General features: G+C 25.8%; 2 protein-coding genes across 6 annotated transcripts in view; one reads left to right on the top strand and one right to left on the bottom strand.

The window, feature by feature from the left end:
• Nucleotides 1-3385: 3385 nt before the first annotated feature.
• LOC100165818 (longitudinals lacking protein, isoforms H/M/V) lies at nt 3386-12834 on the top strand. 4 transcript variants are annotated; one of them, XM_003245612.4, is made up of 5 exons: nt 3386-3543; nt 7510-7738; nt 9574-9750; nt 10482-10770; nt 11247-12834. In XM_003245612.4, exons 2-5 carry the CDS (start codon nt 7535-7537, stop codon nt 11549-11551), a joined length of 975 nt encoding a protein of 324 aa, XP_003245660.1. In that variant the 5' UTR covers nt 3386-3543; nt 7510-7534; the 3' UTR covers nt 11552-12834. The 4 variants fall into 4 exon arrangements, with proteins under 4 accessions (XP_003245660.1, XP_001946753.1, XP_003245661.1 ...); XM_001946718.5 differs by having other exon boundaries at nt 3400-3459; XM_003245613.4 differs by lacking the exon at nt 3386-3543 and adding an exon at nt 3560-3802.
• A 2674-nt stretch (nt 12835-15508) lies between these two features.
• LOC100163032 (small G protein signaling modulator 3 homolog) overlaps nt 15509-17301 on the bottom strand; it is a 14044-nt gene continuing 12251 nt past the window's right edge. For both annotated transcript variants that reach the window (XM_008186524.2, XM_001947025.4), the window contains exons 14-16: nt 16266-16408; nt 15943-16103; nt 15509-15884 (exon numbers count right to left, since the gene is read on the bottom strand). In XM_008186524.2, coding sequence (XP_008184746.1) covers nt 15692-15884; nt 15943-16103; nt 16266-16408 — 497 coding nt within the window. In that variant the 3' untranslated portion in view covers nt 15509-15691. The remainder of the gene's footprint in view (nt 15885-15942; nt 16104-16265; nt 16409-17301) is intronic.

Genomic DNA, 17301 nt, shown 5'->3' on the forward strand with positions numbered 1-17301 from the left:
TTTATCATTATTTTATAATATATTGAAAACTAACATTTCCATAACGTGAATCTCATACGCGCTATATAAATATTATATTATGTTCCGCCGCCCGGGTGTAAGTATTTAGCTACTTATATAAATATATAATATATAATAAAGGTGTGTGCTAAGTGGTGTGGTGGAGGGTACACGTGGTACCCATCTCCTAATTTTATATTCATGCGTGTACCCTTAACAAAAATCGTGGTACGCAGGTTAGACCCCTGCAGGATAGCCCCCACTTTATTTTTTACAATGATTAAGGCGTGTACCCATAAATGTTTTTAGGACTACATTACTGTGTATGCCCAATGCCCATAGTATTTTTAGAACTTCAACTTCTGTATATACTTACTTAGTACCTATTTATTATTAGTCGGTATACTTTATAGTGAGATTGACTAATGACTTACGTATAGGTATTATAATAGTTTGCGCCTTAACAGCGTTAACCTTATAAGAATTAAATATAGCCACCACTTATACGCAATTCAACTTAAATATATTTTAAGAATAATGTTATACCTTCCAATACTCCGGAAATTTTCAATTATTATTTATTGTGCTAGTTCCCAAGTGGTCCAGCCCAATAAACCACTTGACATCGTAATGTCAGTTACCTATTTACGTAAAAATCCTTGACTTGTGCAGTAAATGATGTACTCAGTCGAATCTTACCATTAGCTTCACTGAAAATATCATTCCTCCCAAATTACTCTCAGTTTGGATATTGCAGTACTCACTCAAATCTCAATAATACATCAAGTACATTAAGTTGTAGATGCAATTTCGTATCCAGTACTAACAGCTATGAACAATAATAATACTATCGAAAAAATAATATTGCACATCATGTGCATTCTTGTGCAAAATGTTTGCATCCACTCTACATTCTAATCATTAAGGAGATCGCAGCAGTGCAGCACACGTATTTTTATAAAAAAATTATAAATTCAACCATCTTTTAGAAATTACAATCGAACTTTAGGAAGTATGTTTAATTTACTACCACTTTTAGTAGTTTTTATAGTTATGCAAACAAGAATATATTTAATTTTTCACGAAATATTGACATGTGAGAGACGTGTGCGAGAGTTGCATTCGGTGACGGTTGCTACAGAGATTCTCGGAAATACACACGTGACACGCTAATAATAATAACTAATAAGTAATATTCATTTACTACTCACACATAGACATGGCCCAAATGTTCATGTCATATGAATTGCCTAAATATTACTCCTTAAAACATGATACGCTGGATTGCTGGAGCCTCTTTAAATCTATTTCACTGATATAGATAGCTATTTCAATTTCCAGTACTCGTTTCGGCGAAACACTTACCAGTGTCGAAATATCTGCGGATGTCATCAAGGTGGAATTCTATCCCTTTTATTCTATAATAGGTATTTATGCTTCTGATTAACCGACCACGCTACACACGCTGCAGGTCGCCGACTACGCTGATGACAAGGCTAAATAATCTCCATAAGTTCCGACCCCATTATTTAAGTTTCAAAATAAGCTTTCGGCTTTTCCACATGGAAGACTGGTAGATACACAAATTTACTTATATAATTTTTACAGATATCATTCCTATATTTTTTTCACATTATTATTATAAAGTAAAGGCAGTGATGCAAAATTATGATGTGAATGAAACTATAGACACATTTATAGATTTTCAGAGCACCTACCTATAGCCTATAGGTTTTACTTGAACAACCTTTTTTAAATCTAATTTTCCAATATTACAATTGAAAAATGTAATTAATATTTTGAATAAAGTACTCACACAACAAGACAAATTAAGTTTGCTGTAAGTAGTAAGTATGTCCCAAACAAAAATAGTATCGTGGCCTTTTTGAACCCTCCCATTTAAACCAGACTAGGTTCTATTTATTAATATTAATGTAGATACATAAACATAATATTATACCCTCACCACATTGAATATACCTATATCAATATTATTTATTGTTCTCCTTAGCCCTTAGGTATAGATCGTATACGTACATTGCAAATAAAGAAAAAATAATAAGTAATAATACTTACCTAATATTAATATATATAAAAAAAACCGGCCAAGTGCGAGTCGGACTCGCGCACGAAGGGTTCTCTACCATTATCAGCTATAAATATGTCAGCAACACTGCTTATATTATATATTCTAGGATTTTTAGTATTTGTTGTTATAGCGGCAACAGAAATACATAATCTGTGAAAATTTCTACTTTATAACTTTCATGGTTCATGAGATACAGCCTGGTGACAGACGGACGTATGGATGGACAGTGGAGCCTTAGTAATAGCCAATAGGGTTCCGTTTTACCGTACAGAACCCTAAAAACAATCGAATATTTGTTATTGGTAGTTTTTTGTTATAGCTATTCGCGACTACCAGTACCTTATAGTAGATCACTGCGCTCAATCGGACTGTTTGAAATTTAAATCGAAAACATTTTTTTCCTCGATTTGCTAATTTGAAAAGTACCCAAAATATTTAATTGTAACTGTACTTTGATATAGGTATAAAATTAAAATACTATCTAATGAAAGAAATTAAATTTAGTACCTAATTATATATAGAACCCTTCATTAATTTTTTTAATAAACGCATATTTTATGTTTAATAACATGTATATTATAAACATAATACATCATAGCATTTATAGCGAAGTAAAATAACCATTAGGTATAGGTAATAGCCAATAGGTACGTAATTCTCATACTTTGAAGTAGGTGTAGATACACGACTACACGAGTACCTACCTAGTGATTTGAGTATTGCTTGTAAATATCAAAATTCAGAATATTATAATATATTTATTGCAATCATAGACATATAAATATAAACTTATGATATGTCTATGGTTGCAATATAATATTATGATGTATCCTATGAAAATTTAAATTTATTTAATTGCCAACGAATAAAATAAAAACAATTAATATTTTTAATTCTCATGAATGCCGCCATGCCGTACAAAAGCAGCACACCGATAATATTATTTAAAACAGGATAACGTAGATATTTGAATTAAATAAATAAATATTAAAAACTGGACAATCTCCTCTATAACGTAGGACGTCTAGTTAAACTGATCTTTGAAAAATGTTCACACATAATAGATATAAATATAATAGCATATTATAATAATAACACCTACATCCTAATTAATTTTGTTTTCAGCAATCATAAAAACATTTTTATCTAAACGCTCTAAATACATTTTCCCGCCATTTTCGCAATGAAATGCAATTTTATTATTATAATATATAAATGAATAATCAGCTGTTTTTTTATCACGTGACGTGTTTTCTTTAACCTTATCAAAAACTCCAAGTGCACTTGAAAAAAAAATTCTAAAAAATAAAAAAAAATTGTGCAAGTGCTTGTAAAATTTGATTGAAGATTTGTTTTAATTTACCAAATAAGTAAGTTTTCGTTTCATTTTACATCCAAATTAATTACCGGGTTTTGCAAACAAAACTAGTAAAATATATTGGTCGGAATAAAAGGTAAGATGATTCATGAATCAAGAGTATAACGTGAACCAGTTATAAAATTCAACATTACTGTAGTCAAGATAAAATATTTGTTCTGATTGGCTCTTTTCCAAAAATCCTATTTCCAGCATATCCAGAGTTATAATTTTAGATTGGGCTGGATCAAATTCAAATTTTCTGGGTGCTCATTATCTTGGCCTTTTTGTCATACAATATTTTAATTTATTTGTTTTCATTTATTATCTTCATTTTAAAGTGCTTTAATATCAAGGTAAGAATTTTTTTTGATGCTTACCTATATTAAGTATTTGTGTTGAACAAAAATTATGTTTACTGTTTATTCCTATTTAAAATAATTACACCTTTGAACAACAAACAAATTTGTTTAATTTAAATACTTTTTTTTAACAAAACGAATAGATAGTTGCAAAAGTGTTTATTAATCGGTTTTGTTATATACTTATACTATTTTTTATCCATAGACCATAATGTCATAAATCATAATAATATAATTTGATATGTCAGTATCCTGTATTGTATTTAAGAATTTTTTTCAATTTTTAAAAGGTTATATAATATTTTTAATACAGTTAGATTATAATATAATTTTGAGTTATTGTGCATTTAGATTTTACACTTATATTATTTGAGTTATTATAAATAATAACCATCTCAAAGAATTAAACTAAGCAGGTACCAGGCAGGTACCTACAAATTAACTTAAAGGGAATTAGGCTTTGAAGTTTTGAACCGTCTTAAATTAAAAAAGTATTTAGTATAATAGTTTTGAAGAAAGAATAGTACCTATATTCAACCTTGTTATGGCTATCTCCCAATAAGCGATCTACAAACAAATATTTGGTTTACTGTCACATTAAAAGTATAGTATACGCCCTATATTTTAAACTGTTTAAGCGCTATGATTATACATGATATAAGTAATTATTAAAACAAAATAAAAATAAAAATATTAAGATTTTATAGATTAAAATATTAAAAACATTTATATTATTATTATTTTTAACTGAATTTTTCAGTTTAAAATGTAGGTACTATAGAATTATTTTACAAGTATTTAAAAAAAAAAAAATTATTATAATCTACTATTTATTATACCTTACTATAATCAGAGGCATCGTGTTTTGAAACGCCTATGACATAATCATTTTTAAAACCTAAGTACCCAATCACTCACTAGTACAAACTAAAATGTTGAGTTATTTAACTTAGTGTAATAGGTCCATAGTGTGTTTTTATAATTGTTATGGGCCATAGCAATTTGAAAATTTAAGTCATAAAAATGGTCTAAGTTTAAATATATAATAAATATTATATCCAATATTACATCAGTTTTATATTTTTGTAGAACAAATTTTAAGGACTATTTAATTATCCTTAGTTTAAACATTTTAATAACTGAAAAACTACTCGTTTGAATTTTAAATTAATAGTACATCAACAAATTAAAAAAAAATATATATCCACTGAATAATTTACAGTAATAAGAAGTTTATATTGCCATAGAACACTCCTTAAGTAATACGAAAAATCTCAATAATTTGAAAATATGGTCTTTAAGTATATTTAAAAATTCTAAAAGTCAAAATTTGAATAAATTCATTATTAAATGAAAAAATGGGGGTGAGAATGCTTGGGAAATCACCCTGTATGGCTGTATATATGTCATAGCAATTTCGTGAAATCAATCTTTTCATGAAAAGTTATCCATACAGATGTAACAGCTGTTATCACCACTCATTGTCTTGCTTAAAATTACTTAAATAAATACAATTTAAAAAAAACTACTGTATAGTGTAATATTTCCCAACCTTTTTGTTATGGCGACCCATAAAATTAATGTACTCTTTGTTGGGTATGCAATCCCACAAAAAAAAAATCAAGTATGCCAAATATAGTATTATTAATAATAACTTTTATTATGAGAAATTTCATCATTTAATTTTAATAAAATTTAATATTCATTATTTTAACATAACCAGTTGAGTACTTTATGCTTTTGTATCAAAGTTTGGTGAAACTCATTTGAAATCATTTATACTGAATAATGAATATCTAATTCTATTAAATATAAAGATAAATTAAAATATTTTGGTGCTTCGAAACAAAAATAATATACAAACAAATTGATTTAATATGATAATAACATTTTCCGCATTGTTTCCAATATCTTTATAAAATAATACAAAAGTCACTAGAAGTATAATAATATCCATTGCAAGATTTATGTCCTAAAATAATAGTTATACTTCACATTAATATTATATGTAAAAGTATCAAATAAAATATAACATACAATTTTTTATTCGATTTACTCTCGGATTTACTGCTAAAATTATTTATGTATATTTATTTATACAAAATATTTTCCTTATAAATTTACAAACATAGCGACCCATTAAAACTACAGATTTAACTAATTAAAAAATTCTATGATAAAATAAATATGATATACATAAATACAGCAGAACCACACTTAGACAGAATCGCTTGGGACCGTCCAATTTTTACATCCTAACAGAGTTTTCCGACATGACGAGGTTCACATTCATTATGTATTTGAATCGGGACCAAACTAAAAAAAATACCTCTTTCTTATGTTTTGACCATAGACCTAATATTTCTTATTATTTGGTTTTGACTGCTTTGTGTTAAAAAGTTAGGAATTTATATTTTTGTGTTCCTATTTAACTAATTTACAATACACACAATGAATTATTAATAGTAATTTATTCAGTGATTTCTTTATCATTTATCATTAATATGTTTATTAATAATTTTATTCAATTCAAAATATTTGTAAAAACTAAAATGTTTATTATTTTTTTTTAGAATTTAGAGAATACTAAACACTAAATTAAATATTTACCCTAATTTTTTAGTGTCTTTTTTACTTGAGACTTCTTATCCGGGGTCTTATTTACCGAGACTTTATTTCAATTACCACACAAAATGGTGGTAGACCACATTTTGAGACATATCCTATGTTAGTTGTTATAGATAGAATCATAAAAATAGTATTAGATAGCCATGAGCACATTCTTAAAATTATGTTATAAATTATTTACATTTTTTATTATATAACTTTATTATTTATAAGTTTTATTATTTTAAATTCTTAATTCTTAAATATTGTTATTATTGTACCTCTAAATAGGTATATTAAATAACATTAGTATTTAGCACATAATTAAAGTAGGTAGGTATAAACATTGATACACTAAGTATATATAAAATATAAAATTATACCATACTGAGCTTAGATTGTAGTGTTCAAGGTTTTCAGTTCAATTGATTTTATCTGTGTTTTGTTTAATTATTTTAATCTATAAAATAGTTTTTTTTTTCTATAATGAGTTAATTAATTGTATTGAAGATGTTTCAATATGGCATTGGTTAGATTCCAGAAGTATATTATGTTATTTGAAACTTATCAAATTTATTACCTCTTATCTGTTTTGTATGTTTATCTTGGTAGACCTATGATTTCATTTTTTTTAGCAGTAGCTATTTAAACTAATATTTTTTAAACTCTGGGTTTAAAACATCATACTATATACTTGATTAAATAACAAAATATATTCAAAATATTAATCTAACCATTTTTATTTTAGATAACAATTAAAGTATATTATTGTTAAATCAATATTTTATGTTAGGTGAATATTGAAAAAAAGTTTATAGACAATTTTAATGTTAGACCACTAACCTAATCTAGAGTTTAAAAATTTTTTTTTAAAATATTAACTAAATCAAATCAAGTCATAATTCTATCAAGATATACATATAAAGTAGATTAAAGGTAATACATTTTTTAAGTATCATATTAATTTATACACTTCTGAAACTAACCAATACCATTTTGAAACATCTTCCGTAAAATTATTTTAAAAACAATTTTTATATAACAACTGCTGTCTTTATACATTATAAAATTGTTAAAATAAAAATAATTTTCAGATACGTAAAAACCTACATTCACAGAATGAGTACAGAGGAGTCGCAACAGTTCTGTCTCAGATGGCATAATTACCAAAGTTCACTTATGTCAACTCTGCCTCAGCTTTTAAATCATGATGATCTGACTGATGTTACATTATGTGCTGGTTTGAGAACACTTAAAGCACATCGTGTTGTTTTGTCTGCATGTAGTGACTATTTCAAACAGTTATTTAAAGCACTCACAAAAGTAAGAACATTTTATTTTTATATTAATTTTATTATAAACAATGACATTTTTAATTAGTTTGAAAGATTTTATTTTTAATTTATAATAATTCTATCATTGACTATAAATACTATTACATACATTATAATTTATAATTAAGGAATCAAAATAAGAGATTATTACAGATCTCACAAATATTCAATAGGAATTATTATTTGGTTATATTTGTAGTATTTTTATGGATTTAGTAGTACTATTAATTATGTTACAAACTGTTTGATTTTCAAAGCAAACTAAACAAACTGATGGAAAATTTAAAATATTCAACAATCAAACTGAACCAAATTAGGTACCAGTAGTTTAATTTAAAAATCAGACCAATTAAATCAAAATTATTGTACTGAATTTGATGAAGAACAGTAAAAAATAAATTGTTGTTAGAGTGAAGATAATTTTGAATATTTGTCACAATTTCATCAACATAAAACATTCTTAAAAAGTTTTTAGAAGTTTGAATTAGGTTACGAATAAGAAAATTCTAGTTTTGGTTTGATTTTAAAACATACCTAAAAAGTAGGGCTCGTAATATCACTAATAAATATAAAAGGGTGTATAATCAAATTACATATATTTAAAAAAAAAGGTGTCTATGTATATCTTTAATTTTTATTTGTACTAATAGTCTTTTTACATAAGTTAAAGGGCTTACTAAAAATAATTTTCTCCATAAATTATAATTTTATATTCTTGTATTGTTTTTGTTGGTTTTTTTTTTTTAATAATGTCAACAATATACTGAAATTTACTATATCATTTTAATTATCTGAATCTAAAATATTTTGTAAATATTAGTAAATAATTGTTCTTGAAAAGTACTTATGTACAGTTTAAGAGTTATACACTTGTCTCTATTAGCTCACCATGTCACTGGATATTATTGTATTATTATTATTATTTAAAGGCCAAAACATATGAAAACTTAATATTTCAATACATTGTTGTATACTATAACAAGTTACTTTTTCACTACGTTTTTAAATGTCTAAAATTGTATTTAGAATACCTTATGTCTAGTCCATCAGTTAGTTACCAGTACATGGTTATGATTGTTTGTATTAAGATTTTACAATAGTTCTATCCAGAGTAAATTCATTCTAGCTAATATTTAAAAAAAAAAAATAGTACCAAAATATAAACGTTACCAAATTCTTTTTGATTTGTACTAAGAAGTATAGTTAATTGTTAATACATTTAGAAACCGCGAATTTAGCACGCTTACAGAATGTGTTTTCCTAACTTGTCTTTTATAAATAACTTAACATTTTTAATAATTTATCACTGAATATTTGTATTATATAAATATATTCCGGAAGTAAAAAAAGTAGACAAGGTTTTAGTTAAACAATTTGTAAATCCTGTTATTTAAATATTGCAATTTTTAGACTAAAATTAAGGAATTTTTTTCTGTTAAAATATATTTTGAAGTGGAAAAGAAATCCATATTCTGAACTATATTATTTTATTTAACCCTTTCACTGCTACACTATTTATCCACTGCAACCTATGTATGTGACGTAAAATAAAATATAAGTATTAACTAATTTAAGTTTAAAATAATGCGAGCCAAGATCCAAAACTTTTGCGGTTACCGGAAAATGAGAATATTATAAAATACAGGGACGTATTAGGACGTCTGGAGCAGTGAAAGGGTTAATATTTAAAAGATACTAAATAACATTTTTATGGAGTTAATAACTTCTAGTGTAATATCTAATGTAAGTGGACATAATATTCTTGATTTATATTATACATATCTATTTATTTATTTGATAATATAATTATAATTATTGTTACAGGAATTAGGAGCAAGCCATCACCCAGTGATTGTTTTGCCTGGCGTTGAATTTACTGATCTCTGTGCTCTAGTCACATTTATGTACAGCGGTGAAGTAAATGTTTATGAACATCAACTAGCTAGCATGCTTTCCATGGCTGATACATTACATATTAAAGGCTTGGCTGAGTTTTCTAATGTAGGTATTGATTTTTTTAAAGTTTTAAGTTTCTTAGCTTGATAACCTAATTAATTTTAACAATTATTGTCTTGCTAGTGTAATTGTGTATAATCAGCCGTGGATCTAGAAATGAAAAAAAAAAGGGGGGGGCTAAACAAAAAAATGTAAATAATTACTTATTTTGTACGAAGTCTTTCTTATTTTTTGAAATATCTTAAGTACCGAAGTCCTAGTATAAGGAGGGGGCTTCAGCCCCTCCCCCCTTGTATCCGCGCTTGTGTATAATAATTGAATTACATTTTTTGTTAGACTGAAAATAAAAAATTTTTTTAAAAAAACGCAATTAGTTTTCATTTTTAGATGCTAGGTATATTATGAAAAAAATAATAACATATTTTCTGATTTTCTTTTTAAAATTATATTTTATTTTATCAGCTAAAAATAAATAAAATCCTAAATTAGTTTGAAAATTAAAATTAAATATTGTTTATTTATTTAATGTCATATAAATAATATGATGTATTTAAAATGAGTAATATTTCTAATTGGTAGATCATAGTTAAAAAAAATTGTTCAACGTATATGATATAATAATAATAGTTTATTATACCTACTATTTTACATATACCCAATATAATATTTTGAAATCTATATTGTTAATGAATTCTTATACCAATGCTAGAGAAATTCTCAATTTTTGATTAAATTTAATATTTATATCACAGAAAAAATTTAAAACTATTTAACAGGTACCTGGTTATACATCTGGGACATTTGAGAAATCATCCAAATGGAAAAGACCACGAGTTGAAGAATCAGAATCCTTTAATAACAGGATGATGTCAAGACCAACATTAAGTGAAACTGAAGTTTTTGCTGATTTAGATGTTGCTCAAGATCTAAGTAAGCGTGTTCCAGAAAATGATAATCAAGACGATAGTGTAAACTTAGCAACTACTGTTGACCATAAACCGTCCACATCAGAAATAAATGTATCTTACGGTGAAGAAGCTCCAACACCTACAGATTTAGTTCAAGGTATGCACTTATGTAATTTAATACAAGTATATTACCGTTAGAATAGTTAATTACTTTTAAGTATTTTATAAAATATAACAGGAATAACAGGATTAACTTAATAATGTACCTAATTGTCATACATTTCAAATAATAATTTATATCATACTAAACTGGTGTGCTGACACATTATAGTTTTGCAAATAGATCATCTGACTAGGATATATTTTATTAATGGATTTTAAGTGGGCTTAGTTAAAAAAGCAAGAATATGTGTGAATATGTTTGAATTCTGTTTTGATTCCTTTTGTTATAGATATTATATTAAATAAGTTTTTGTATCAAATTTTTTTAAAAACCTTAGAAGCAGCAGAGTTAGTATGATACTATACTTCCTAATAATTTTAACTATATATGTATACTAAAAATATTATTTATTGAAAGGCTATAAGTTATTGTGTTAATTACCCAACTATAAAACTATGTACGGTTTATAGGTCCAGTTGTACAGGGTTCACAGTCAGATAATATCAAATCACGAACACCTGTATCCAAGCTGTATACAATGTGTTTCATATGTGGAAAACAGCTTAGTAATCATTACAATTTGCGCGTTCATATGGAAACCCACCAAAATGCACAGTATGCTTGTTCAGTGTGTAGTCATGTTTCTCGATCCAGGGATGCATTAAGGAAACATGTATCTTATAGACATCCACGTCCCAACAATAATAATACAACCACGGATAATTCATCTACAGTGGATTCTTCACATAATGTTAACAAGCTTCCATCAACTTGACCCAAAAAAATACGTTTGATACATTTATTGTTATTGTTTAATTTATTGTTGTTACCCTTTAGTTAATTTTTTCTTCTAGTTATATCCATATTAATCGTTGACCTGTTATTTTTATTGTGTGAGTGTTTGATTGTTATTGTTATATATTGTTAAAATTTATAAGCTGTTGTTGAAATGATAGAAAAATACTGTAAGATGGTCCATTTTAAATATAAAGTATAAACTTGCTTTGGAAATATTCAACCGTACCACAGGTAAATTACAAGCATATATATATTAGTCAATAGAGTACTAAAAACGTTCAGTTGAAAAAATAATATAACTGTCCTTGGAGTCTTAATTTAAACATAAAGACATTTAACATTTTATCTTTTATTATAATGATTTATTATTATAAATCTAGTTAAATAACTGTTTATAAATAATATCTATCATATAGCTAAAAATAGCTATATTAGTTCAAAAATAAATTTAATACTTTTCGTATTAAAGTTACATCTAGATTTAGATTGATGCGGCAGGCTATAATGCTGCTTTGTTGAACTGTTTTACATCAAATTATTATTTTCAAATATGTTTATTTGTATTTATTTTCAATGTTATTTATTAATATTATATTAAATCATACCTTTAGATTATAAAATAGATTACCAATGATATATCAGTTTAAGTTACCAATGTTTAATCCAATATTGTTTACATAATTATTATAGCCTACTGATGTAATTTTTTTTTATGGAGAACAGCCCAGTAGGCTCATTATAATGTCTCCATATAGTTTGTTGACGGTATAAACAATAACTTAATTTTTTTTTTTTACTTCTGTGATAAATTAATATTATGTAAATTATTACCAACCACTGTAAAAGGTTATGATTGTTAAATTTACTGTGATACAGCCTGTTTTAAAAAAAAGTTAGAATAATATTATCTATTTTTAGTATGAAACCATAGGAATGGTTATATATATTAGATATACATTTGAGTTTCAGTTGTTGAATATTTATTTGCAGTGTATAAAATGTATGGAATTAGTGAACTGTGATAATTTTTTCTTTCGTCTATTAATGTTCCATGAACCTGCATGATTTTTTATTTTATTTTTGTTATATCCAAGTGCCTTTTACCGTCATTTAGATGCTAGTCATTCAAAATTAGACTTAATAGTGAGAATAAAAAAATGTTTAACCATTTTGATTAAACTGTTCTATTAAGTTAAAATGTAATGGTTCATGTAGAAGTATGGTGATATATGGAGACTAAATTTAATAATATTTATAGTATTATATTTATTAATTTATATATTATTCTAATACAATATTAATATTCTTATACATTAATAAATAATATCACTTATATATTAAATAATACTTATTTAACAAACTTAATATTGGACACAAATTTAATGGAAAATTTATTTTATCTATCAGACAGACAAAAATTAATTAATCTAATCTAAACCTGATCAAAATCAGTAATTCTTGATGTTCAGTCATATTTATTTATATTTTATATACAAAGCATACTTTCAAAAACTAAGTTAAATTAGATCTCAATTCTATGAATTTGTATTGTTATTAGAAAAACTATACGTCATATATAATATTATAATCAATTATGTTTTATTAGTTATTCAATTTATTAAAAACAAATTATGTAAGATTGAAATCTCGATGTGTTGGTTATATTTTGTTGTTATATTGAGGATGATAATAAACTGTGATAAACATGATGTCTAGGTTTCAATCATGTTAATTGTGTGCTTCGTTTAATCCTCTACGATTTGGATAAATAATATGTCTAATTAAAAATTATTCTTAAAATAATCATACAAGTGCTCAAGCACAAAAAAATTATATGAAAGAAATTAAAATTGAATTAATAATTTGGCTTCAATGTAATTTATTATGAATTGTATATTACTTTTATGTAATTATATTTAAAAATTAATCTAAAATTACAAGGTTTCAGTATAAAAATAATTTGTATATCAATAATTATAAATAGAGCCTCTATGAAAATATGTCTTAACTTTTCAGTAAGTATATAGGATAATGTAGGTAATGAAATTTCAATCGCAGGGTGATAATTTAATTGTTCATTGTTTTAAAGCTATTATATTATTTTGTTAACAGAAAAACGTTGCCTAATTTTTAGTTAAACAAATTAAGTTGGGTTTTTTTTGTTGTATGTAAATAAATGAATTATTTGAAAAAGGAAATAATTGAGTTTTTTTTATGATATTATTTCTAAGAGTATATTTATCTTTGTGACTTTGTATGATACCTATTACTTATACAATATAATATGATATTATGTGATGCTCATACGTTTATTTTGTACGGTTGCTTATAAATTGACAAATTTTTTATGTAGTATTAATGGCAATTAATATTTGGTCAAATAATTTGTGTTATCTACAATACAAACATCTTGTAATTATTTCAGACACATGCCAACTACCAGCCAGGACCTTGAGGGCTATGGACAACATATTATAAACATTTTAAATATTACATTAAAACACTTCATTTCTTAGAATTTAATAAAATATTGGATAATTATTAATTTCTACTGTTCCTAAATAAAAATTCTAATCTTTATACATGTTAGTCCAAGGTCAAAATAATTATCATGATTGGATAAAATTCTCTGTAATGCATTATATTTTATTATTTTTAGGCTGGTAAAATTATTCTATATAAATGTAAAATTGAATAACAGTTGTTATTATAATAGAGGCGTAAAGTAGGTTGAGTTTTATATACTAAAATATAGTACTCAACCTATTTTGACATTAAAATAAATGAGGAAATTTCAACTGGAGCAAAACGGAACTGGTGGATGGATTAATTGTAATAAATAGTGAGCTAATACAGATATTGTTAGTTTTATACTAGTAAACTTATATCTAAAAGATGTATATGCAAATTCACAGCTGTTGACTGATTGGCATCACATTTTGCATTCACATTATTTGGGATCCTGGACAAGTCGTAAGATTATTAGAATAGAAGCCACAGATAACAAATTTCTGCTTGTAATTGGTTCACGTAATCAAGTGAGAAAAAAAGTAATTTATTACTATGCACCAGTGGTGGATTTGTCATCTCAGTTTCATTTCCTGGTCTCCTGGATAACACCAATATTATAATTACAATGAAAATCATTTTTTCCTGCTTCGATTTTACCAACAATGATAAATTCAATTTTTTAGGTTACATATTATTTCCTAACGAAATCGTTGAGAGACCACTAAGCCATGTTTGGAACATGATGAGATAATTTTTAATTAATTCAAATTTTTAAAACATCTTTTCAGCACTTCTTCAATAATTTAAGAAACAAGTAAAATTTTGTTAACAAATCAAGGGAATTACTAATTACATTGTTAATAATTTAGTTATCAAAAAATAAAAATACTATTATAAGATTTAAGTTCAGAAGCAAGCAGAAATTTGAATGATTCAATTCGTGTGCCAAGTTCTGTTGGACTATAGTCTTCATATTCATACATCAACTTTTATAATGATGTATTGTATAATGATCTCGTCATCAGGTATTGCATTCAGTCATAAAATACAACTAAAATAAATCACTTATTCCAGTAAGTTTAGTAAGAACTATTACAATAGTGCACTGCATCTTATATTTTTTGAAAAATAAATACAATTAACTGTATTTTTTTAAACTATTTTTTACTACAAAGGCCCTTAAACAATGAGAATCATGTAAAACCCCGTCTTCACTCATATATAGTTCCGCCTCAGATAAATGGTCCGTATAAAATTATTTATCAAGATTCAAGTGTATTTATATATTGAAACTAACTGTAAACAATTCAATATTATAAAATTAACTTATTCTATTCAATAGTCCATAATGATGGAAATATTATTTGTATGCATTTCATTTAATAGGTACATTTTAAAGTTAAAAAATTTACAAACGCAGATATAATAATACATAATTTTAATATTTGTAAATAAAATTCACAGCCACACAAATAAAAGATTCAGTAAATAAATGGATAAAACAATAATTAATAAATTAATAATTATAAGGAATAGGTACATTTTAGAATTTAAAATAAATAATATAATATACTATGTAATCGCCGTACAATGGCATTAAATACTATTAAAGATCCCAGCTAAATAAATGGTGTTTCACTAGCATATCTCTAACACCCGCTTTTAATGTCTGAGTATTTTCTTTTTTTGGAGGTAGTTCCCAATCTGGATTTAAATTAAATGGAAATTGTGATAAGACTCTTAACTCGCATTTCACTTGCACCCATCCTGGACTGCAAACAAAACTCCACGGCTGATACCTAATATATAAAGAAATAATTAAAAATGTTTTTATTTTTGTATGATTAAAATTATCACCATTTCTTAACAACTTGATCGGAGCAACATAATAGCTCTAACCATAGATGTAACGCTTGTTCATTAAGACCAAGACAAACAAGACTTCTTAATTTTACATCCATTTGACAACCAGCAGCATCATGACTTTGATTTATACATTGAATACACCTATATAAAAGCTAAAAACAAATATTTAAATTATTAATATGAAGTATTTATTATTTTTAATTAAATATTAATATATTAATATTTTGGAAGTAAAAATTATTAATCCAAACATTATGTACATGAAAAATTAATTATTTAAAATTATATTCAATAAATTAAAACATTATAATTACTTCTTCGGGAGTTAATACTTTGCCATCTTCATCTAACCTATATGTTTTACATAACATTAATCTACTATACACAGAACTATAATCTCTTTCAACTTCGGTCATTGCTGCTTCTTCAATAAATAACCATGGATGACATGGACCACCTAAGCAAATTTATATTTAACAAATAATTAATATTTATGGTTTGATTACAATCATCATTCATAAACAGGGCTCAGGACTTACAGCATTTGCTTATGTTTATGGTTTGACAAAATCTAACAGAGTGGTATGGTAGTACAGTGGTGCCGACATGCATTTCATTAGGTTGGGCAAAGTATAAAAATTAGTCTATCGAATCATAGTATCATACTATCTACTGATCAGCTGTCGCGAAATTAGTATATTTCTAAGATTTACAAACTAGAGTGTCAATTTATACATCCATCCGCACAAAACCCAACCACCTGACACCCACCACCCTAATTAAATACCGGGGCAAATTGCCACATAAAAGTATGTGTTCAGCGCAACTGTGGAAGTATATATCATGTTACAATACGTTCAATTATGAAACTAAAAAGGGCTTTTGCTTTTTACAACTATTAAAAAAAAAAATTCTTATTTCCAGTTTTTCAGATTATTTTTGCTTAATTATTATGATTTATTATGACACATGCCACTAGCAAAAACCTAGAAATTTTAATTAATTTCTGTTTTTGTTTGTTTTTGTTCATGGTAAAGTTAGAACTAAAATTAATTTGTCTCCTTTGCAGTGGCGTAATCAAGGGGTGACGTGGGGGTCAGATCCCCCCCCCCCCCATCAGCTTTATTTTTTGTCTTTGCTTACATTATGTAGTATGCACTATGATGTAATATTTTGATCTATCGAGCTATTGAATATTGACAGTTTTGGCAACATACTGAATACCATTATAATTTTATTTTCGTTTATTTATAGTAAACTAAATAGTAATATTTATTTGGTCGAAATGTTTGATGATGATTGACGACTATGGTTATACTTTATTATAATTTATAGCTTATCTTATTATTT

This window comes from Acyrthosiphon pisum, chromosome A1 (genome assembly GCF_005508785.2).
Source record: "Acyrthosiphon pisum isolate AL4f chromosome A1, pea_aphid_22Mar2018_4r6ur, whole genome shotgun sequence".
NCBI classification, from domain to species: Eukaryota; Metazoa; Arthropoda; class Insecta; order Hemiptera; family Aphididae; genus Acyrthosiphon; species Acyrthosiphon pisum.